Raw genomic sequence first — 25,274 nt, forward strand, 5'->3', positions numbered from 1 at the left:
AAGGATTAAAATACAAATTTAAATCCAACTTTGGTGTTTTGTTCTTATTGTCCTGCTTATTTCTTTTGAGAGGAGAGCACGTCATGATGGCAATATGTAGCACAACCTGCAGACCAGCCTCCCTCGCTTAACTTGAATCACCCAACATGGACCTGATGAACCAGGATGTCCCTTGTCCTCTGTAGCAGACCTGATGAACCAGGATGTCCCTTGTCCTCTGTAGCAGACCTGATGGACCAGGATGTCCCTTGTCCTCTGTAGCAGACCTGATGGACCAGGATGTCCCTTGTCCTCTGTAGCAGACCTGATGAACCAGGACGTCCCTTGTCTTCTGTAGCAGACCTGATGGACCAGGATGTCCCTTGTCCTCTGTAGCAGACCTGATGGACCAGGATGTCCCTTGTCCTCTGTAGCAGACCTGATGGACCAGGATGTCCCTTTTCCTCTGTAGCAGACCTGATGGACCAGGATGTCCCTTGTCCTCTGTAGCAGACCTGATGGACCAGGATGTCCCTTGTCCTCTGTAGCAGACCTGATGGACCAGGATGTCCCTTGTCCTCTGTAGCAGACCTGATGGAGAATGTCTCTGTACAGATAATATCCTTGTTAAACTATGGCATGGTATCTCAGTGGGGAAGAGCACTACAAAACCAGCATTAATCTGGACTCACTCACTCACACATGCACAGTTAATAGCCTAGCCATAACCTACAAAATCAGACTGGTTTGATGGTTTACACATTGTTTTTATTTCATGTTGTTACATACAAACAAGACTCCATAATAAATAACTCTGTATATACAGTCATTCACAGAGACACTGACACTTAGGAGGGTTATAACATCAATACACAGTCAATAAAAACAGTTCATAATACTGAAACGGTAAACATAAACAGAGTTGTGACAAACTGATCCTCGAGATCCTTATGGCAGTCATGTTGGTGCTGCTCTTACAGTGGTAACTTCAGTAGAATGTATGGTGCAATGACAGAAATTCTATAAACGTAATACAGTTACAGAAGAGAAGGCTGCTCAGCTGATGGCTGGGTTCCCTCCATGAGGCGGAGAGATACACACGGATCCTGTCTACAGACATGCATCTTGTCTTGACATGATCCTGTACCAAGGTCTCGCACACACGGATCCTGTCTACAGACATGGATCTTGTCTTGACATGATCCTGTACCAAGGTCTCGCACACACGGATCCTGTCTACAGACATGCATCTTGTCTTGACATGATCCTGTACCAAGGTCTCGCACACACGGATCCTGTCTACAGACATGGATCTTGTCTTGACATGATCCTGTACCAAGGTCTCGCACACACAGATCCTGTCTACAGACATGCATCTTGTCTTGACATGATCCTGTACCAAGGTCTCGCACACACGGATCCTGTCTACAGACATGGATCTTGTCTTGACATGATCCTGTACCAAGGTCTCGCACACACGGATCCTGTCTACAGACATGCATCTTGTCTTGACATGATCCTGTACCAAGGTCTCGCACACACGGATCCTGTCTACAGACATGCATCTTGTCTTGACATGATCCTGTACCAAGGTCTCGCACACACGGATCCTGTCTACAGACATGGATCTTGTCTTGACATGATCCTGTACCAAGGTCTCGCACACACGGATCCTGTCTACAGACATGCATCTTGTCTTGACATGATCCTGTACCAAGGTCTCGCACACACGGATCCTGTCTACAGACATGGATCTTGTCTTGACATGATCCTGTACCAAGGTCTCGCACACACGGATCCTGTCTACAGACATGCATCTTGTCTTGACATGATCCTGTACCAAGGTCTCGCACACACGGATCCTGTCTACAGACATGCATCTTGTCTTGACATGATCCTGTACCAAGGTCTCGCACACACGGATCCTGTCTACAGACATGGATCTTGTCTTGACATGATCCTGTACCAAGGTCTCGCACACACGGATCCTGTCTACAGACATGCATCTTGTCTTGACATGATCCTGTACCAAGGTCTCGCACACACGGATCCTGTCTACAGACATGGATCTTGTCTTGACATGATCCTGTACCAAGGTCTCGCACACACGGATCCTGTCTACAGACATGCATCTTGTCTTGACATGATCCTGTACCAAGGTCTCGCACACACGGATCCTGTCTACAGACATGGATCTTGTCTACAGACATGCATCTTGTCTTGACATGATCCTGTACCAAGGTCTCGCACACACGGATCCTGTCTACAGACATGGATCTTGTCTACAGACATGCATCTTGTCTTGACATGATCCTGTACCAAGGTCTCGCACACACGGATCTTGTCTACAGACATGGATCTTGTCTACAGACATGCATCTTGTCTTGACATGATCCTGTACCAAGGTCTCGCACACACGGATCCTGTCTACAGACATGCATCTTGTCTTGACATGATCCTGTACCAAGGTCTCGCACACACGGATCCTGTCTACAGACATGGATTTTGTCTTGACATGATCCTGTACCAAGGTCTCGCACACACGGATCTTGTCTACAGACATGGATCTTGTCTTGACATGATCCTGTACCAAGGTCTCGCACACACGGATCTTGTCTACAGACATGGATCTTGTCTACAGACATGGATCTTGTCTTGACATGATCCTGTACCAAGGTCTCGCACACATGGATCCTGTCTGCAGACATGGATATTGTCTTGACATGATCCTGTACCAAGGTCTCGCACACACGGATCCTGTCTACAGACATGGATCTTGTCTTGACATGATCCTGTACCAAGGTCTCGCACACGGATCCTGTCTACAGACATGGATCTTGTCTTGACATGATCCTGTACCAAGGTCTCGCACACACGGATCCTGTCTACAGACATGGATCTTGTCTTGACATGGTCCTGTACCAAGGTCTCGCACACACGGATCCTATCTACAGACATGGATATTGTCTTGACATGATCCTGTACCAAGGTCTCGCACACACGGATCCTGTCTACAGACATGGATCTTGTCTTGACATGATCCTGTACCAAGGTCTCGCACATACAGATCCTGTCTACAGACATGGATCTTGTCTTGACATGATCCTGTACCAAGGTCTCGTACACACAGATCCTGTCTACAGACATGGATCTTGTCTTGACATGATCCTGTACCAAGGTCTCACACACACGGGTCCTGTCTACAGACATGGATGTTGTCTTGACATGGTCCTGTACCAAGGTCTCGCACACACTGATCCTGTCTACAGACATGGATGTTGTCTTGACCTGGTCCTGTACCAAGGTCTCGCACACGGATCCTGTCTACAGACATGGATCTTGTCTTGACATGATCCTGTACCAAGGTCTCGCACACACAGATCCTGTCTACAGACATGGATCTTGTCTTGACATGGTCCTGTACCAAGGTCTCACACACACGGATCCTGTCTACAGACATGGATCTTGTCTTGACCAGGTCCTGTACCCAGATCTCACACACGGATCCTGTGTACATGGATCCTGTCAGGATCAACTTGGAAGACTTTATAAACAGTTAAGAATAAGTTTCATAATTTCTGGAAGAATGGTGAATATGTAAATTGTACAAAACAAATGTGGAAGACTTTCATATTAAAACATATTGTAAATTTAGATGCAATGACACAAGATTGTACAACGGACACCTGTGCTGACTTGACATGAACAAGACTGAAAGATACAGAGTCTGAATCAGCTTCAGGAATGGCTGAATCAACGGTGAGGATGTGTACAGGCTTCGGATACTGCATCAACCGAAAAAAACTTTCTTACCCACTTCAAATCTGGGAACCGAATATTTCAGGATTTCTTGCTTACAATGCTGTACAGTGGCAATATATAACATATGTAATTATAGACCTGCAGATATATAGGTTATGATAAGCCTCTCCCTGTAAACCAGTATACACAGGTACATCGTTAGCCTCTCCCTGTACACCTGTATACACAGGTACATCGTTAGCCTCTCCCCCTACACCTGTATACACAGGTACATTGTTAGCCTCTCCCTGTACACCTGTATACACAGGTACATCGTTATCCTCTCCCTGTACACCTGTATACACAGGTACATCGTTAGCCTCTCCCTGTACACCTGTATACACAGGTACATCGTTATCCTCTCCCTGTACACCTGTATACACAGTACATCGTTATCCTCTCTGTACACCTGTATACACAGGTACATCGTTAGCCTCTCCCTGTACACCTGTATACACAGGTACATTATTAGCCTCTCTCTGTACACCCGTATACACAGGTACATCGTTAGCCTCTCCCTGTACAATACACAGGTACATCGTTAGCCTGTACACCTGTGTAATGCCGCACAAGATCTCCACACAGCTCAATATCAAACCGCTCAGTTCAGTGTTTGCATCAAGTTCTCCTAATACTTCATTTGTTTGTTGGATGCCTTCCTATCACTGAAAAACATCAGAGGTTTCTTTTTTTTCTTCTTTGGTGAGCGTCCTTCCTTAAGACTGTCATTACCATCATACGCTGGGTTAACATACCCGACCTCATACACCCTTCCAGCGGGACGGATGGGCTCGCTACTCTCACTCCTGCCAACTCCCTTACCGTCTTTGAGAGGGTCACGTGACCCCCCCTGCGGGCCGAGGTCACCATAAGGGAACATGTCTTGGTATGGCACAACATTTGGCAGCACGAAGCTGGAGTAGTCCTGGTCCGGAGACAGATCGGGGCTGGAAGTCACGTCCAACTTGTCGTGCTCTGATGTAATATCTGGTTCACTAATCACATCCACCTTCATGCCTTCGTCTGAGTCTAGATGTGTCTCATGTTCACCGCACTCGACGATATCAACCACCTTTCCGGTGCTGATGACTGTCACGGAGTAGCTCTCCACCTTGTGGGTGTGGTCAGGGGGCGTGGTGGTGCCTTGGCCGTTCTTGTAGCTGTGGTATCGCAGACTGTCCACGGTGTACTTGCTCCTACAGACAAACACACACAGTGGGATTAGATTACAATAACTGACATATCAGATCAGGCCAGCACAGGGTTTTCTTCATTTACATAATGTTGTGGTTAAAAGTAAAAATGTAAAACTTAAATAAAACAAGGTTGATTTCCTGAAAAAAGAAACACTTGAAAAAAATACGTTAAAGAGAACATGCTCAAAATAAACATATTCTCAATCAAAGTTTTTTCAGTTAAAGAAGGCTGCAGATGGTAGAGGAAGAGGCGTGGGCCTTAGAACGAAAGAAACTCTTCGTGACTAGACTATTTTAATCATTCAAGGCGACCATACATCATCCTTCATTACTAACTGTCTGGGGCGGTCGGGTAGCCTCGTGGTTCAAGCGTTCCCTCACTCACTCACTCAATCACTCACTCACTCACTAACTGTCCAGGAACAGAAGGTGGAGGGAGAGATGGCACAATTACGTCGTTCTAACTGGTTGTAACTGGATGTAACTGTCACCTGTTGCCTGGCACTGGTGCTACCTCTCTCCCTTGAACATCCAGGCCCACCCCGATCTGGAGCGTCCGGCCGAGGGCTACTTCTAGGACAGGTTCATTACCTTACCATGGTGAGAGTACAAGACTGCCACTAAACACCTGGTGCTTTAGGGAGACCCCGTGGGGATTCCAGGGAAGAATACTGGCAAAACCAGATTATCAGTGGTTCATATTGGGAAAGGGAGGTCACTCTAAATTCAAACGGGAGCTATCTCCGTTGTTTTAGTATTTGCAAGAAATGGCGTCAGTCACGCTGTACGTTGTTGGTCTAGCTATTAAATGCCCAGCTTATCCCTAAGGTAAAACGTATTCTTAATTAAATGTTTGAATGCATTATATATTTATGTTTCCATCCGTACATCTTCTTTGATTGGTTTAGTGCTGATAACCATTTTGTAAAATGTGGGTCCACATTGTTCCCGTCTTATAGTGATCGAAACAGGTGGGCCCACATTTGTAAATCGCTGGGCTTCATTGGGTTGACTGAATCATTTAGACTAGTGGGCTCACATTTGCATGGGTATGTGACATTATATATTATTCTCATTTTGTAATATTGATGGGAAATATCTTTATAAATGCACACAAAGTCTTTGAAGTTTGAATAACGTCATCATAGCTGACCACACTAGTTTTGCAAAAATAGTTACAAAGCAAGAAACTTTGATCTACTTCAAATTAAATTTACAGAGGCAATACCACTCATTCTACTTTTTACAGTATAACACATCAATCTCCCGCTGGAAATATGTCTACACTTGAATTGATCTCGGACATGACAGTCATGATACAAGCCTCAAAGGAATAACTCATGAATATCAATGACCCCACGACCTAGTTTGGCGATGTTCGTAGAAGTGAGTTCTGCTGTATTGTCATCGCATTTTTACATTCTAATCCAATTATAAGTCATAATACTTATTTTTAATAGACAAAATAACAGTTCGTAATGCGAGTTAGTTTACATTGTACATATTCTCAACAACAAGTGCGTTTAGTTTCGAATGTGGGCCCACCTCGAACTTTCGATTAGGCAAACAGAGTTAGCTCCCTTCTCAAACCACCGATAATGTGGTTTCGCCAGAATACTGATCCCAGCTACCTGACTGTCATAAGAGGAGGCTAAACAGATCGGGTGGTCAGGCTCGCTGACTTGGTTGATGCATGTCATTGTATCCCAATCGCGTGGATCGATGTTCATGATGTCATTCACTGGATTGTCTGGTCCAGACCCGATGATTTACAAGCCACCATCATATAGCTGGAATATTGTTGAGTGCGGCGTTAAACAACAAACAAATGAGGGAGACGACCATGGAGGCATGTAGCAATACAAGGATCTCTAGGCAAGAAGTGGGCGGGGCTCACTAATACCCCTGACTACATATCTTTTCAGAAACTACACAAATCAAAATCAAACTTTGCACGTCACCTCTCCTACTAGTATAGAAAGTGTTCCTTACATTTGAAAAGAAGAAATGAATTAGTTCTCAAGTTATAAGTCACACAAATGTTTACGGCTGGACGGAAGGGCGGCTGGACGGAAGGGCGGCTGGACAAATGGACAGAAGTCCTTGGTATTACAATATATCCCTACCCTTTCAGGTCACAGATATAATACCTCCTGGGCTTCACTGAAATACTACACAGACACATGGACTACCTGTATCACCCTGACTGAAATACTACCAGTATCACCCTGACTGAAATACTACCTGTATCACCCTGACTAAAGGATGTACTACCTGTATCACCCTGACTAAAGGATGTACTACCTGTATCACCCTGACTGAAGCATGTACTACCTGTATCACCCTGACTGAAGCATGTACTACCTGTATCACCCTGACTGAAATACTACCTGTATCACCCTGACTGAAGCATGTACTACCTGAATCACCCTGACTAAAGTATGTACTACCTGTATCACCCTGACTGAAATACTACCTGTATCACCCTGACTAAAGGATGTTGTACCTGTATCACCCTGACTTAAATACTACCTGTATCACCCTGACTAAAGGATGTACTACCTGTATCACACTGACTGAAACATGTTGTACCTGTATCACCCTGACTAAAGGATGTACTACCTGTATCACCCTGACTGAAACATGTTGTACCTGTATCACCCTGACTAAAGGATGTACTACCTGTATCACACTGACTGAAACATGTTGTACCTGTATCACCCTGACTAAAGTATGTTGTACCTGTATCACCCTGACTTAAATACTACCTGTATCACCCTGACTGAAACATGATGTACCTGTATCACCCTGTCTAAAGGATGTACTACCTGTATCACCCTGACTGAAACATGTTGTACCTGTATCACCCTGACTAAAGGATGTACTACCTGTATCACCCTGACTGAAACATGTTGTACCTGTATCACCCTGACTAAAGGATGTACTACCTGTATCACCCTGACTGAAACATGTTGTACCTGTATCACCCTGACTAAAGGATGTACTACCTGTATCACCCTGACTAAAGGATGTACTACCTGTATCACCCTGACTAAAGGATGTACTACCTGTATCACCCTGACTAAAGGATGTACTACCTGTATCACCCTGACTAAAGGATGTTGTACCTGTATCACCCTGACTAAAGGATGTACTACCTGTATCACCCTGACTAAAGGATGTACTACCTGTATCACCCTGGCTAAAGCATGTTGTACCTGTATCACCCTGACTAAAGCATGTTGTACCTGTATCACCCTGACTAAAGGATGTACTACCTGTATCACCCTGACTAAAGTATGTACTACCTGTATCACCCTGACTAAAGTATGTTGTACCTGTATCACCCTGACTAAAGGATGTACTACCTGTATCACCCTGACTAAAGGATGTACTACCTGTATCACCCTGACTAAAGAATGTACTACCTGTATCACCCTGAGTAAAGGATGTACTACCTGTATCACCCTGACTAAAGAATGTACTACCTGTATCACACTGACTAAAGGATGTACTACCTGTATTTCCGGTGCCAGAGGTAGGCGACGATGGTCCCAATGATCAAGATGGCCGATGCTGAGAATGCGATGCCAGGGGCGATCCAGGTGGTGGGAGACATTGGCGGAGATTCTGGGAACAAGATGGGTGGTTTGTTAATCCTGGTTTAGTTAAGAACTTTCTTCCTTCATGTAACTCAATCTCAAGCCGCAGGTTGTATCCAATGTTTCAACAAACCTGCGGCTTGTATCTTATCTTTTAACAAATCTGTACGTTCTTTCTAATGTTTCAACGAACCTGCGGCTTGTATCTTATCTTTTAACAAACCCGTACGTTCTATTTAATGTTTCAACAAACCTGTGGGTTGTATCTTATCTCTTAAACCTGCACGTTCTTTCTAATGTTTCAACAAACCTGCGGCTTGTATCTTATCTTTTAACAAACCTATACGTTCTATTTAATGTTTTAACAAACCTGCGGCTTGTATCTTATCTCTTAAACCTGCACGTTCTATCTAATGATTAAAAAAACCTGCGGCTTGTATCTTATCTTTTAACAAACCTGCAGGCTGTATCTAATGTTTCAACAAACCTACGGCTTGTATCTTATCTTTTAACAAACCTGCACGTTCTATCTAATGTTTCAACAAACCTGCGGCTTGTATCTTATCTTTTAACAAACCTGCGAGCTGTATCTAATGTTTCAACAAACCTGCGTCTTGTATCTTATCTTTTAACAAACCTGCGGGCTGTATCTTATGTTTCAACAAACCTGCGGCTTGTATCTTATCTTTTAACAAACCTGCGGGCTGTATCTAATGTTTCAACAAACCTGCGGCTTGTATCTTATCTTTTAACAAACCTGCGGGCTGTATCTTATGTTTCAACAAACCTGCGGCTTGTATCTTATCTTTTAACAAACCTGCGGGCTGTATCTAATGTTTCAACAAACCTGCGGCTTGTATCTTATCTTTTAACAAACCTGCGGGCTGTATCTTATGTTTCAACAAACCTGCGGCTTGTATCTTATCTTTTAACAAACCTGCGGGCTGTATCTTATGTTTCAACAAACCTGCGGGCTGTATCTAATGTTTCAACAAACCTGCGGCTTGTATCTTATCTTTTAACAAACCTGCGGGCTGTATCTTATCTTTTAACAAACCTGCGGCTTGTATCTTATCTTTTAACAAACCTGCGGCTTGTATCTTATCTCTTAACAAACCTGCAGGTTCTATCTAATGTTTCTACGAACCTTGCTCATTATTTCTAATTTTTCATCACAAGTTTCTTTTTATTCTGATATTTGGCTTTGTGACATCATGTGCCAAGACCTGTGGATTCAGGTGGTGGGAGAGACATCAGTGTGGGGCACATCATGCTGTGGATATTATCACCTGCAAAGGTGCCAAGCAGGCATGGAGCAAATTTCCTTTCTTCAGAGCAAATTTCTACCGCTGCCCCCATCAGCAGCTTCAGCCTGTGAAGATGAAAGACCAGGAACATTCACCAGGAACATTCACCAGGAACTTTCACCAGCATCACAGCTGCAAACTCCTGGGAATAACGTGCACCAGTCAGAAGGACAGTCTGGGTCAGAACAACGACAGCACATGCTGTCTGATGATGATACAGTGTGGGTTAGACTTGGTCTCCGGTGGTCAGGCTCCCGACGTGCTTCCTGACCCCAATAGGAGTACACTGAACAACATTCACTAGCGAACTCTCTCTGATAGAAAGAAATACTTTCTTTGTTTCCTTGTTGTTTAACGCCGCACTCAGGAATGTTCCAGCTAATGACAGTGGTCTGTAAATAATTAAGTCTGGAGCAGCAAATCCAGTGATTGACGTCATGTGCGTCGATCTAAGCATTTTGGTTACTTGCATCAAACAATTTACTGTGCATGATCACCCGACCTCATTCACCTGACCTCGTTAGTCACCTTTTACAACAAGCATAGTCACCTCTTATGACAAGCATAGTCACCTCTTATGACAAGCATAGTCACCTCTCATGACAAGCATGGGTTGCTGAAGACCAATTCTAACCCAAATATTCAGATGTCAACAGGAATACTGGAAAATGTTGTCTTTCTTTGGTATGTTGTCATTTTTGTATTAAATTGTTCATTCAAAGGAATTGTAGTTCATTCAGTTAAATGTTGGGGTAAAATCCTCAACAAAATCAGAGCAGGAACAAAAACATGTAAAAAGTGAAAGATACAAGAAAATAAATGAAGTCTTTTTTTTGCCTTGGTGCTGAAGGCACCACATGCAGTATCAGCTGCTCTCAGCAGGCAGCGGCTGCAACAGCAATCAACATCAACACGGGGAGATGTTGAAGACCAAACCAACTTCACGCAAATCATCATAAAATAAATCTTGTGTAATAACATCCTCTTTACAGCAGAAACAAGAACCTCATCTTTATTGCCCCACGGCTCATCAACAAGTGTAGGTTCCGCCTTCAATCCAACTTTTACATAAACCATTTATGCACTTACTTTGTCAAACTGGAAAACTGACACTTTATGATAATCATGCAGATTACAAACACAAACTTTCCCTGTTTTTCATTAAAAATAATGTAGCTGCCTTATCAAACACATATTTTATTCTAAAACTAATTACATCTTCAGTATCGGGTGGTACCAGTGTAAATATTGAATTTAACTATTTATTTTATGACATGATACTTTATCTCCGAACTGCACAGTTGTCAAAAAAGCATCCTATGCTAGCCCTGCGGCAGTGACACAATACATGAAGCTAAATCACCCATCAGACATATTTGACATCCCGAGCAGCAGAGTTGTAATGTGTTTCCTGCATTCCTCAATTATCTTGTCCAAAGACCATCATAAACACATTCCTATCAAATTCTGAACAGATGGGACTCATGTTTCTGTGTATATTCCCCTGACAATCAAGATAATCTAACCAGCTTCACAAGTGATGTGACGACTCCTGCAAACGGACACGGAGCCCAGCGCCGGGAGATAACGACAATATCATCCTGTGTGATTCTGTCACGGGGCCTTTAATGACATCAGCTGGATGAGAGATACCACCTTTATATTCCATTAGAGAATATTTGAATAATTCGGAGGTCTGCTACAGATCCTCGAGGATGTTTCCTTCAATTTTAGTGTTGCCTTCTGATCACGAGACTTGGATTCCCCCGAGAGCAACAGATTACACGGAGAACAGGGTCATGGCTAGAGTAGCATTCAGTTAAGGTTTTTGTTATTCTTAAAGTGTCTTTAGATATTTAAAAGTAAGGAGCACTGAGCATCTCTTGAATTTTGGAGACTAAACAAATCCCAAACCAGACACAATTTATGGATAACAACTTCTTTATTTACAGTAGAGGCAACGTTTCGGTATAGATCCTTATACCATTATCAATCTAGCTTGACAATGGTATAATTAGGATCTATACCAAAACGTCGCCTCTGCTGTAAATAAAGAAGTTGTTATCCATAAATTGTGTCTACTTTGTCATCCGTCAACTTTTAAGTAATGCCTATCAAACAATTTAAACAAATCCCCCCTGAATCTCCATCTTCAGTAAATACAAGACAATTCATCTTGATGTCTTAACAAGGACACAATCCATGCATACTGACCCAGTGCCGAGCCTTGCATCAGGGAGACTTCGTCCCAATGATTACAACATGTCAAGTAACACCTCTCTGATACACAGAAGAAAGACTGGATATTTCTCAACCATTCATAGTCAATACTTGTATCTATATGTTTTCATAATGGCAATGATGTTAATAAAATATCAAATGAACAACATGTGCCATGGTTCTATTTAGTGACAGGTTCAGTCAATGTTGTACTTAGTGACAGGTTCAGTCAATGTTGTACTTAGTGACAGGTTCAGTCAATGTTGTACTTAGTGACAGGTTCAGTCAATGTTGTACTTAGTGACAGGTTCAGTCAATGTTGTACTTAGTGACAGATTCAGCCAATGTTGTACTTAGTGACAGGTTCAGCCAATGTTGTACTTAGTTACAGGTTCAGTCAATGTTGTACTTAGTGACAGGTTCAGCCAATGTTGTACTTAGTGACAGGTTCAGTCAATGTTGTACTTAGTGACACGTTCAGCCAATGTTGTACTGGTACATAGTTGCCATGACACATCCCTACATTAGTGTTGTGTACAAAGTTGCCATGACACAGGTACAAGTGTATAACGTGATTATTGTAGTGCCGCAACTCCCCATGTACAAAGTGTATAATGTGATTATTGTAGTGCCACAACTCCCCATGTACAAAGCGTATAACGTGATTATTGTAGTGCTGCAACTTCCCATGTACAAAGTGTATAATGTGATTATTGTAGTGCTGCAACTCCCCATGTACAAAGTGTATAACGTGATGATTGTAGTGCCTCAACTCCCCATGTACAAAGTGTATAACGTGATGATTGTAGCGGATGAAGCCAGGGCCAGGTCTGCTGCATCCAGCCATCTCCGATCAGGTCCATGAGGCTCCATAGAGCACCTACTACAGACAATCAGACTTCCCTCCCCAGAGCCGCTACATAGGAATCTATTTTATTCTGTAATTACCATAGAAACGTAATTCTGTGATCATGCTGAAAAAACAGTTGTGCTGTTAGGGAACTTCAATTAAATCATTCCAGTTTGCTAATTGAAATTCATTTCCAAATTTGAGCCTTTGGGAAATCAAGATTAGGATTCAACTTAATTCCAATTTGAGCCAGTGGGTCGGGTCGCACATTATTCGCCAACATCAAAAGTCATTGGGTTCAATCCCGCAGGTTCAGGGAGGCAATTAGCTTGTGGCGATTATTTCTCAATAACTATCGTGGGCCTGCATTCAGAGGGATTGACTAGGAAATTAAAGGCTGCCCACTTCAAGTGACTCAACGGGGGCCCATGAAGAAATGGTCATTGTGGTCAAGACGATGTTGGCTCTGCTGCCCAGTGCGGTGACAATCTTCTCCATGACAGGCCTGACGCTTAAAAATGTCACATCATGAAATTCCAGATAAAACTGTCCTCAAGAGGCCTACAGGGGGCGCTTTTCACATTTTCCTGGATTCTTGTGTAAATATCTGTGAGTACTGATTCTACAAATAGAAAATATGTAAATATTATCCCCCCGTGATTCCTGGCCAATGGATTATTCAATGTTTTATTATATCGGAATCATCTAACGGGGAAAGCTGCCGGCAGGTTGAAGAGGAATTCAAATAATCTTGTCACAGAAACTTTTCATTCAAAATCAATAGAATTTAAATGATGGAATTGAGTTTAAAAAAGCAGATAAATTTGGGTTCAGTTTGATTTCCTACTGATACCGTCAGTCCAGTTGAAAGTTTAAACCATAATCAAAGTAGACTCAGTTTGTGGACAAGAACCATGAATAGTGTCTACGTTGTCATCCGGCTACTTCTGAGCCAATCAAACAATTGAAGCCATAAAGCTGACATACTATAATTTGCATTACCGTAATCGACGTAACAAGCGCCCTGCTCTAATAAGCGGCCACGGTGATATTTGCTAATATATTGTCTAGTGAACAATCCAAATTAGCACCCCTTCCGATTGATCAATGTACACAAGACTTATTTATTCGTGTATAATATGCACTCTTGTGTAATATGCACCCTTAATAATGGGCAAATAGATTCTGGAAAAATATATCTGTCGTATATAAACACTTCAGGCTGTCAGCGTAAACCACAAAATTTATCTTTCAACTCTGTTTTTTTCACCAAAATAATATTCTAATAAGAGCCCCCTATTTCTTATTTTGAGAGCACCCTGGGCCCTTATTATGTCGAATACGGTAATTCTTTTAGTTCAGTCAATTACTTGGCTGTATTCTTGGGGACCTAATAGATTTTTTCATTGTGAACATTAACTTGAATCAATCACAACGAAGCGTTATGTTCAGGTCCCTTAGTACAGTGACACTTGCCACACGTGAACACGGTGTGACTACGTACACATCAGAGAGGTGAGCATCTAGAGTTAAAACTAATGTTATCACATATGACATAAGCACTTAGCTGTAGCATTGGTGCTCAACTGTAGCATAAGCACTAAAGTTAGCACAGGTGATTAATGCACAAGCATTGGGTACTGGGGACCTGTCTGTCGTGGACTCCACATGAAGAGACAAGCATAGGGTCCTGGACTCCACATGGAGAGACAAGCAAAGGGTCCTGGACTCCACATGGAGAGACAAGCAAAGGGTCCTGGACTCCTCATGGAGAGACAAGCATAGGGTCCTGGACTCCACATGGAGAGACAAGCATAGGGTCCTGGACTCCACATGGAGAGACAAGCAAAGGGTCCTGGACTCCACATGGAGAGACAAGCATAGGGTCCTGGACTCCACATGGAGAGACAAGCATAGGGTCCTGGACTCCACATGGAGAGACAAGCATAGGGTCCTGGACTCCTCATGGAGAGACAAGCATAGGGTCCTGTACTCCACATGGAGAGACAAGCATAGGGTCCTGGACTCCACATGGAGAGTCAAGCAAAGGGTCCTGGACTCCACATGGAGAGACAAGCAAAGGGTCCTGGACTCCACATGGAGAGACAAGCATAGGGTCCTGGACTCCACATGGAGAGACAAGCATAGGGTCCTGGACTCCTCATGGAGAGACAAGCATAGGGTCCTGGACTCCACATGGAGAGACAAGCATAGGGTCCTGTACTCCACATGGAGAGACAAGCAAAGGGTCCTGGACTCCACATGGAGAGACAAGCATAGGGTTCTGGACTCCACATGGAGAGACAAGCATAGGGGCCTGGAGAAAATGGAATTGGGTACTGGGGATATACTTTGTCTTGGAATCCTCTAAGGGAATTCTGGGTGGATTAAATAGAAAGAATGGTGAGAAATGAAATGAGATGGGTTGGTGTGTGTGCGTGTGTGTGTGTGTGGGGGGGATTGGAGTATATGTGGTCAGAAGTGGTGGGGCCGGGGGGGTGGGGCTGGCTGATTTTGTAACCCTAGTGATCTAATACCTCAGCACACATTAGTACATTAGTAGAACACACGGTGGCATCAGAAGAGCCCTGTGCAGTGGAGTGGAAGAAACATGTGTCTGAATCTTTTAACCTAAAAGCTGGAACAGCAGCAACCCAAACAAGACAACATGACGGCTGAATGCCTCAGCTCCAGCACTGTTGTGTACAAGCAGAACGCTATTGACCAGGCCAGACTGGCACGTGGATCACCGCCCCATCTCAAACACCAGCAGTGATCAAAGCTCAAGATGCCCCTAAAGCAATGGGTTTCTCCTGCTCACAAACACATTAAAGGGGCCGGTGCAACGTCAACAGTTGTTAGCATTAGCATCCACTATTACCCGCGGAACACACAAACAGGGACACTGTTGACAGTACACACTGGCAGTGTGGGTGCAGAATCCAACACGCTGTGTGCTATGATAACGCTCCAGGAAGCAGTGTTGAAATAGCACTGTCCTTATCTTCTCTATGCACAAACCTTCCTCCGATACGCTGAGCTAATCCTTGGGATGACTGTGTACCTCAAGAATGTGAAAAAATGCTTAAGATAAGCTTTTTATGTTGTTTGCATGAAAAGCTAAAATTTCACAGATTTGCTATTAGATGAAGTAATTTATCGGGCAAAGTTTGTAACTATGTAAACTATTCAGATTTGAAAACCATCATATCTCTAACCATTACATTTTTGTCTCTGAAAAGAAAATCAATTTTGTATATGACACATCAGGATTAATTAGAACGAATCTAGGATCCCCCAGCCAGGCGGAGCTCAGTATAGACGCCTGCAGCTTGAGGGAGAGAGGGGGGACTGTACAGCACTTGCATACGCCCAGGATGGTTCCAATCTCCCCATAAGAAGAGTGAGCTCAGTATAGACGCCTGCAGCTTGAGGGAGAGAGGGGGGGGACTGTACAGCACTTGCATACGCCCAGGATGGTTCCAATCTCCCCATAAGAAGAGTGAGCTCAGTATAGACGCCTGCAGCTTGAGGGAGAGAGAGAGAGGGGTGGGGGGGATAAAGGTTGTGTCAGGATGGTTGGAGTCGTATGACAAGAGTCATCAGAAGATGACAAATCCCCCCTTGACCCTACAAATTGGAAAGAACAAATTATCTGCCTGTTAAGTCCACTTGATGAAGAATTTCTATCTGATCTGTCTGTCAGTATACAAGAGTAGTTATTGACTTCGTATTTCTATGTCAGGTACACAACAACATGAACAATCTAAGTCAAACTTGTTGCCAGGGAAACAGAAAAATATAAATTCTGACAATCCATAAATAGCAAAAGGCACCAGATGACAAACTGGTCATATGTGTGCATAGTTTCAAGGAAAATACCTATTAGTTTTAAAGATGTAGTCACATGTCAACCAACGATCTCCCAAACAACACATGTCAAAACAACGGTCTCCCAAACAACACATGTCAAACAACAATCTCCCCATCAACACATGTCAAACAACGGTCTCCCAATCAACACATGTCAAATAACAATCTCCCCATCAACACATGTCAAACAACAATCTCCCCATCAACACATGTCAAACAACAGTCTCCCAAACAACACATGTCAAACAACGGTCTCCCAATCAACACATGTCAAACAACAATCTCCCCATAAACACATGTCAAACAACAATCTCCCCATCAACACATGTCAAACAACAGTCTCCCAAACAACACATGTCAAACAGCGGTCTCCCAAACAACACATGTCAAACAACAATCTCCCCATCAACACATGTCAAACAACAATCTCCCCATCAACACATGTCAAACAACAGTCTCCCAAACAACACATGTCAAACAACAGTCTCCCAAACAACACATGTCAAACAACGGTCTCCCAAACAACACATGTCAAACAACGGTCTCCCAAACAACACATGTCAAACAACGATCTCCCCATCAACACATGTCAAACAACAGTCTCCCAAACAACACATGTCAAACAACGGTCTCCCAAACAACACATGTCAAACAACGGTCTCCCAAACAACACATGTCAAACAACGATCTCCCCATCAACACATGTCAAACAACAGTCTCCCCATCAACACATGTCAAACAACAATCTCCCCATCAACACATGTCAAACAACAGTCTCCCAAACAACACATGTCAAATAACAATCTCCCAAACAAAATCTGGGATACCAATATGTTACACACGTCTTGCAGGTGGATGCACAAAACTACGGATATAACAAACTAGAATCAGTCGTCCCTTATAACTGCAGTTTACTGCATGTTGTATGTTTCTTTGGACCTTCAGGACCTTGCCACCATAATTAAACCACGAAGCTCCAGTGTCTGTCTCATCGTCATGAAGAACACAGAAGGTCCCAGTGTCTGTCTCATTGTCATGATGAACACAGAAGGTCCCAGTGTCTGTCTCATTGTCATGATGAACAGAGAAGGTCCCAGTGTCTGTCTCATTGTCATGAAGAACACAGAAGGTCCCAGTGTCTGTCTCATTGTCATGAAGAACACAGAAGGTCCCAGTGTCTGTCTCATTGTCATAAAGAACACAGAAGCTCCCAGTGTCTGTCTCATTGTCATGATGAACACAGAAGGTCCCAGTGTCTGTCTCATTGTCATGAAGAACACAGAAGGTCGCAGTGTCTGTCTCATTGTCATGAAGAACACAGAAGGTCCCAGTGTCTGCCTCATTGTCATGAAGAACACAGAAGGTCCCAGTGTCTGTCTCATTGTCATGAAGAACACAGAAGGCCCCAGTGTCTGTCTCATTGTCATGATGAACAGAGAAGGTCCCAGTGTCTATCTCATTGTCATGAAAAACACAGAAGGTCCCAGTGTCTGTCTCATTGTCATGAAGAACACAGAAGGTCCCAGTGTCTGTCTCATTGTCATAAAGAACACAGAAGGTCCAAGTGTCTGTCTCATTGTCATGAAGAACACAGAAGGTCCCAGTGTCTGTCTCATTGTCATGAAGAACACAGAAGGTCCCAGTGTCTGTCACATTGTCATGATGAACACAGAAGGTCCCAGTGTCTGTCTCATTGTCATGAAGAACACAGAAGGTCCCAGTGTCTGTCTCATTGTCATGAAGAACACAGAAGGTCCCAGTGTCTGTCTTATTGTCATGATGAACAGAGAAGGTACAAGTGTCTGTCTCATCGTCATGAAGAACACAGAAGGTACAAGTGTCTGTCTCATTGTCATGAAGAACACAGAAGGTCCCTGTGTCTGTCTCATGAAGAACACAGAAGGTCCCAGTGTCTGTCTCATTGTCATGAAGAACACAGAAGGTCGCAGTGTCTGTCTCATTGTCATGATGAACACAGAAGGTCCCAGTGTCTGTCTCATTGTCATGATGAACAGAGAAGGTCCCAGTGTCTGTCTCATTGTCATGAAGAACACAGAAGGTCCCAGTGTCTGACTCATTGTCATGAAGAACACAGAAGGTCCCAGTGTCTGTCTCATTGTCATGAAGAACACAGAAGGTCCAGTGTCTGCCTCACCGTCATGAAGAACACAGAAGGTCCCAGTGTCTGTCTCATTGTCATGAAGAACACAGAAGCTCCAGTGTCTGTCTCATTGTCATGATGAACAGAGAAGGTCCCAGTGTCTGTCTCATTGTCATGATGAACAGAGAAGGTCCCAGTGTCTGTCTCATTGTCATGAAGAACACAGAAGGTCCAAGTGTCTGTCTCATTGTCATGAAGAACACAGAAGGTCCAGTGTCTGCCTCACCGTCATGAAGAACACAGAAGGTCCCAGTGTCTGTCTCATTGTCATGAAGAACACAGAAGCTCCAGTGTCTGTCTCATTGTCATGAAGAACACAGAAGGTCCCAGTGTCTGTCTCATTGTCATGAGGAACACAGAAGGTCCCAGTGTTTCTTGTAATCGTACAGCTGATGTCATTAATCCACCAGTCACAGAGAGAACAGAAATATGCAGCAATGTTTAACCGTGTCAGATTAATTCATTAGGAGGTCTGTAACCATCTGGTTGTAACTGCAGCAGGGACAGCCCCACAGGCTGCCTCCTCACAACAACAAGCCCACTTAGCAACAAATCAAATAAACAACATAGAGGCCCAAGGCCCACAAATACAATCCACAGCATCAAAGTTGATAAATTGAGGAAATCAAATTTCTGTAATTGCTGCTGCCTGTGGATGACAGCTTTACAAGACTTGGAGACGTGACCTCTGGGACAGAGACTTGACCTCTGGGACACCATGATTCAAGTAGCAGGGTTGAGGTCAGCAGGGGGCCAGTAGCTATAATCATGTGGGATCGGACCCATGCTGTCATTACACATCCATGTTCATCTGTCTGCCTGCCTGTCTGTCTGTCTGTCTGTCTGTCTGTCTGAATCCTCACATGGGTGTGTGTAGTCCATCCTTGGTGTCCTCCGATGCAACGTCTGGTGCAGCACACCACGCATCCACTCCGACCGTCACATCCTCCTGGTGCCGTTCTATACAACAATGTTGCATCCACCGTGTAATCTCAGTCTTGTTTAGAATATTATATCTTGCTGAAAGTTCATAAGATGAAAACTAATCTATATACATTCTGACCAATCAAAACATATTCTGACCAATCTAAACATATTCTGAATATCCAAACAGATCCTTACTAATCTAAACATTTTCTGGCCAATTTAAACATATTCTGAATAATCGAAACAGATCCTTTCTAATGTAAACATTTTCTGGCCAATGTAAACATATCTTGACTACACATGACCCATCCTTCAGTCGACTGCCCTCTTCTTCAAACTCACAAAGGCGAATGTGAGAATGTGCAATTCGCCATCTCACAAAGATTAAATTGCTGTGGTAGTCATATGCTTAATGAAATAATTCATGAAATATGACTAATATTTAGCAATCCTTAGACAATGTGATTTCATTCTAGCCTCTACAATTTCTTCTCCAAATAACACAATTATTGTTCCATTCAACAAGATAACAGAATAACATCAACTATTTAACCCAATTATCTCGTTACTGTCCACTGGAGAATCTGACCTCATCTTGAAGGCTGCACTTTCAATGAGGTCCTAATTAGTAAACCAATACGAGTCCCAAACTAGGACTGTGTTCAAACACCGACTGAGTCGTGACGAGGAGGCGAATCTGTGGATCTATGGGAAGAGTCCGGTAATACCATTGTCAGACGGAACCAATGAGGCAGGAATCTGGAGTGGCAGTCATTCCTCGGTGTCCAGTGCTGACCAGGTCACAGCCATGTCACCCTCACCAACACTGACCCCCAGGAAATTGAAGTGACATGAGACGTGGATACGCACAAGTTGTGCTCAATTAACAAAAGACAGAGATTTCCGGCAATGTCTTGTGGTGCTGCTGGGAAACACCCGAGTTGAAGTTCTTAGGAAAAGACAATCCTGTTGTCAAAGATGTTTGGTTGATTCAGATGCTGTTGCTTGATTGATGTAAAGATCAGATTTACAACATCCTTCTTAAAGAGTGATATGGTATCTCTTTTGATGGAGGAGATGTCAAGATGTTAATTAATTACAGTTTAAAATTTCTTTACTTCACCAAATCTTAATGACGTGTGATGATCAGCTTCCTCTACAACAGACGCTGGGATCAAAGGACAAATCTCCCCGTGATCGCCATCAGCAAATAATTTAAACCAGCAGAGAAACCATCCTTCATCCATGGCAAGAATCTTTAAGAAGAAAATCCAGTCAACTTTCCATAATCAATAGAAATGGCCGTTTTCTGTTGTCTCTCCTACATCATATTTCTGTTATAATAATAATAATAATAATAATAATAATAATAATAATAATTTTTACTACCATCTTCGCCCTGCTTATGGTTTTGACACAGAGGTCCATCCATGGTACGCCCCGTAATATGTAGTGGGCGTCATGGAAAATGATAGATACAAAATCCTTTGGAATAGGCCCGTTTACAGCCTCAGACATATCCAGGCCAACAAACCTGATCTTGTCCTTTTTGATAAATCCAATGAAATCAATTATATCATTGAATTTTCTGTCCCTTTTGACACCAATGTGATTGACAATATTGAGGAATAACAGCCAAATATGCGGACCTCACTTTCGAAATGGTACGCTTGCATCCCAAGTACCAAGTTGTCTGACTCCTCATTGTTCTCGGTGCCTTAGGTTTGGTACCTCCCAATCTATAGAATGACATTGGGAGAGTACCCAGGTTTGCTACCAGGACTACCAGGAATACAGCCCTTCTTACAATCTGGGTAATGCAGAAGGTTGCAATGTTGGGGAATCTTCACATTCTCTGAGAAGTTCTGGGTGGGTTTGACTAGGCAGCCATTCGTGAGAGAAGTCCCATTCGCCGTCTGGGCTGCATGCAGAAGGGGCAAGGACACTCTGTGTCAGTGCACTTAACATTGATAGTATTTGTTAAGAAGGAGGGTTTTGAGGTTGACTTTAAGAGCAGGGACTGCAGGAGATAATTTCACATTATCTTCACCAAACGTGGATGTTCTGATTTTTGGAAAAGATCTGTTGTTGAGATCAGAGAGTTCTCTGTGGTAGACGAGGAGTTCAGAGGGATATTTCCGGGCAATGTTGCAAATTGCAGAACAAAGCATCAATTTCTTAACCCTCACTTGAATACTAGTATTAATAACATCTGAAAACTACACTGGGGCCATGAGAACATTTCTGATTGCTCTGGGGTGAGCGTCTTGTAATTCCCAGTACCGATTGATTGAAAGTTGTACGCAACAATTACACACGCAGAGATCTGCACTCTTTCATAGAACACAATTCCCTTGGCTCAAAAGAAACAGGGAAATTTCATATCAATCTTGATCCACTGAAACAAGTGTGGGATTGTGACATCATTGATCCCCCCCCCCCCCCCCCCCCCTACCAGCCCGCAACCCACGCAGTCCTCCACGAGCCTGACATTTCTCAAGTCACAACATGTGGCTTCCTGCTCCCCCCTCAATCACACACGGAACCCACATCAATCTGAGCCGGAGGACATCAAGTCAAAGTCTTATGAGGACACCTAATCATGTCCATCTTCTTCAAATTTCAGATCGTGGTCTGCAATCGAGGCGAGAGGGAAACTAGTCCTCCTGTTTTTTCTCAAGGAGTCCCTCCTGCACTGTAATGAATACTTATCAAGTCTACAGATGCAACATGGGAATGTCTTTGGGTCAAGAGATGTTGTGCAGACATTCTACAAGCCCTCATGCCCGCCGCCCCCCCCCCCCCCCCCCCACCACCACCACACACACACAGCAGGAAATGAAGTGTATCTCAACATGAGTGGCACAAGAGGCTGCTACTGATGGAGTAATATCAGGATGACATGATGACAGGCAGATGTCCGCTAAGTCAGCATATTGGAATTTATCCAGGTCATACTGAGGTTTGTTTGTTGTTTAACGCCACACTCTGCCACAAAGTCATCATACTGGAGTGAGTGAGTGAGGTTTTACGCCACTTTTAGCAATATTCAAGCAATACCACGGTGAAGAAATTGTCTTCACACATTTTTCACCCATGTGGGTGATCGAACCCGTGTCTTCGGCGTGACAAGCAAACGCTTTAACCACGAGGCTACCCGACCGCCCCTTCCAGCATACTGGAAAAGCATCCAGGTTATACTGAGGCAGAAACATAGACTGCCTTGTGTGAGCACTGGCTCCCAACAGATGTTCTCCATGACAGTCTGTAGGTTGACTGAAGTATTTTCACAGTCAGTCTTACGACGTACGATGCAACAAGCTGTAAGTGCTCAGGTCAGTGACAATTACTTCAATTTCCCATCAACACAAAATCATTAACTTTTCGTCAAAGGAAACATCGATTGCAGTTTGATCAACACTCGTCTACAGAATGAATACTTTCATGAAACATGCTATAAATCCAGTGTCTTTAGATTCCTTCAAATGCAGAGGGGTGCTTCATGCCAGTTCTAAATTTTGACACCATATTAACTTATTTTCCCACTTGTTGCGATGTCTTCTGTTCAAACTGAGCTGTATCAATTTGTGGAAGAGGATTAGGAAACAAAACGGCAGAAAGTAACACAGACCTCAGTCCTGCTCTCATCACACCTGGGCATTTAGCTCTGGAACACTACATCTCTATAGGCCTCTAGAGGCAGCGGTGTCCATGTAGTCATATATTTGCCTACATATTGTAAGCTACAGTTCACACTACATCTCTATAGGCCTGAAGACATGCAAGCATGAGGTGTCTAGACCTGTGTACATGCTCCCAGACTAGGTGAGCTACAGTTCACACTACATCTGTATAGGCCTGAAGACATGCAAGCATGGGGTGTCTAGACCTGTGTACATGCTCACAGACTAGGTGAGCTACAGTTCACACTTCATCTCTATAGGCCTGAAGACATGCAAGCATGGGGTGTCTAGACCTGTGTACATGCTCCCGGACTAGGTGAGCTACAGTTCACACTTCATCTCTATAGGCCTGAAGACATGCAAGCATGGGGTGTCTAGACCTGTGTACATGCTCCCGGACTAGGTGAGCTACAGTTCACACTTCATCTCTATAGGCCTGAAGACATGCAAGCATGGGTGTCTAGACCTGTGTACATGCTACCAAACCAGGTGAGCTACAGTTCACACTTCATCTCTATAGGCCTCTAGAGGTAGCGGTGTCCGTGTAGACATATATATGGCTACATATTGTACTCCACATTCACTGATGAGAGAACCATAGTCACTTGATTGGATTGAATGGAATGGAAAATAGATTTTCAGGCAAGAGCTTCCATCTTCCAAGGGAAAAGAAACTTATCTATCGACTGTGTGCCACTCAGCAACTCAATTGTAACTTAAACAAGAAAAATGTTACATACTATCGACTTGTGAACTTGAGTTAATATTGCCATCATCTATCTAACTTGAGACCAACTGGCGCTGCACGGCCAATACTTAGTTACTCCTCTCCACTGAGCAGACCTGGCAGCTTTCTGTGTAATCAATACACAAGGAAGTCGTGTAGTAAGTTAAGCCAGTACAAACATTGGCCAACAATTAAAGCGGTGGAATATCAAGGCACAGTTGTCACATCTGTAGGTAGACAGTATCAGGTCTATAGGTAGACAGTGTCAGGTCTGTAGGTGGACAGTGTCAGGTCTGTAGGTGGACAGTGTCAGGTCTGTAGGTGGACAGTGTCAGGTCAGTAGGTAGACAGTGTCAGGTCTGTAGGTAGACAGTGTGATGACATCTTCTGCAGCTATGGACAAGTTCATGCTGAGGTGGAGGCACAGGACTTTTGTCCTTCATGAACTGACAAAAAACAGTTTCATAATTTCTAAAATATTTATAACATAGATCATAAATTATAACATAATAAGAAAAAATAATTAAAAAAACATTTTACAAGAGGACATTTGGGTACAAGTGGCAAGATGAATGCAAGTTTTCATCTGGTCGTGCAACCCGGAGTCCAACAGGACGCAGTGATGGTGAATGAAGATCATCATAATCAGCAGTCGCGAGCTGATTGACGGTCACGGTTCAACTCGAGACATGCTCGGATGCTGACAACCCCTATTACAACAAACAACAAAACCTGGCTCCTCCAGCATGTGAACAACCACTGAGGACTGGCCCACCACCTGCAGCCCACAAGGAAGGGAATCAGCGCGGAATCAGACAGCAAGGCTATCCCATCTATTTAGTACACCTCCTTTGTTTTCAGTGATATTAGTCGCCTAAATCACAAAAGTGTTTTCATTAAATCTTTTTCCTAATGAAGGCTTGATCCCAGCTGAGTGAGACTTTACCC

The 25,274-nt window shown here is 43.5% G+C and overlaps 1 protein-coding gene across 4 annotated transcripts in view; it reads right to left on the reverse strand.

The window, feature by feature from the left end:
* Window positions 1-3,102: 3,102 nt before the first annotated feature.
* LOC139441682 (uncharacterized) overlaps window positions 3,103-25,274 on the reverse strand; it is a 56,812-nt gene continuing 34,640 nt past the window's right edge. For all 4 annotated transcript variants that reach the window (XM_071222485.1, XM_071222486.1, XM_071222488.1 and 1 more), the window contains exons 4-5: window positions 8,495-8,606; window positions 3,103-4,976 (exon numbers count right to left, since the gene is read on the reverse strand). In XM_071222485.1, coding sequence (XP_071078586.1) covers window positions 4,409-4,976; window positions 8,495-8,606 — 680 coding nt within the window. In that variant the 3' untranslated portion in view covers window positions 3,103-4,408. The remainder of the gene's footprint in view (window positions 4,977-8,494; window positions 8,607-25,274) is intronic.

This window comes from Haliotis cracherodii, unplaced genomic scaffold (assembly GCF_022045235.1).
Source record: "Haliotis cracherodii isolate W230 unplaced genomic scaffold, xgHalCrac1.p SCAF_42, whole genome shotgun sequence".
NCBI lineage: Eukaryota > Metazoa > Mollusca > Gastropoda > Lepetellida > Haliotidae > Haliotis > Haliotis cracherodii.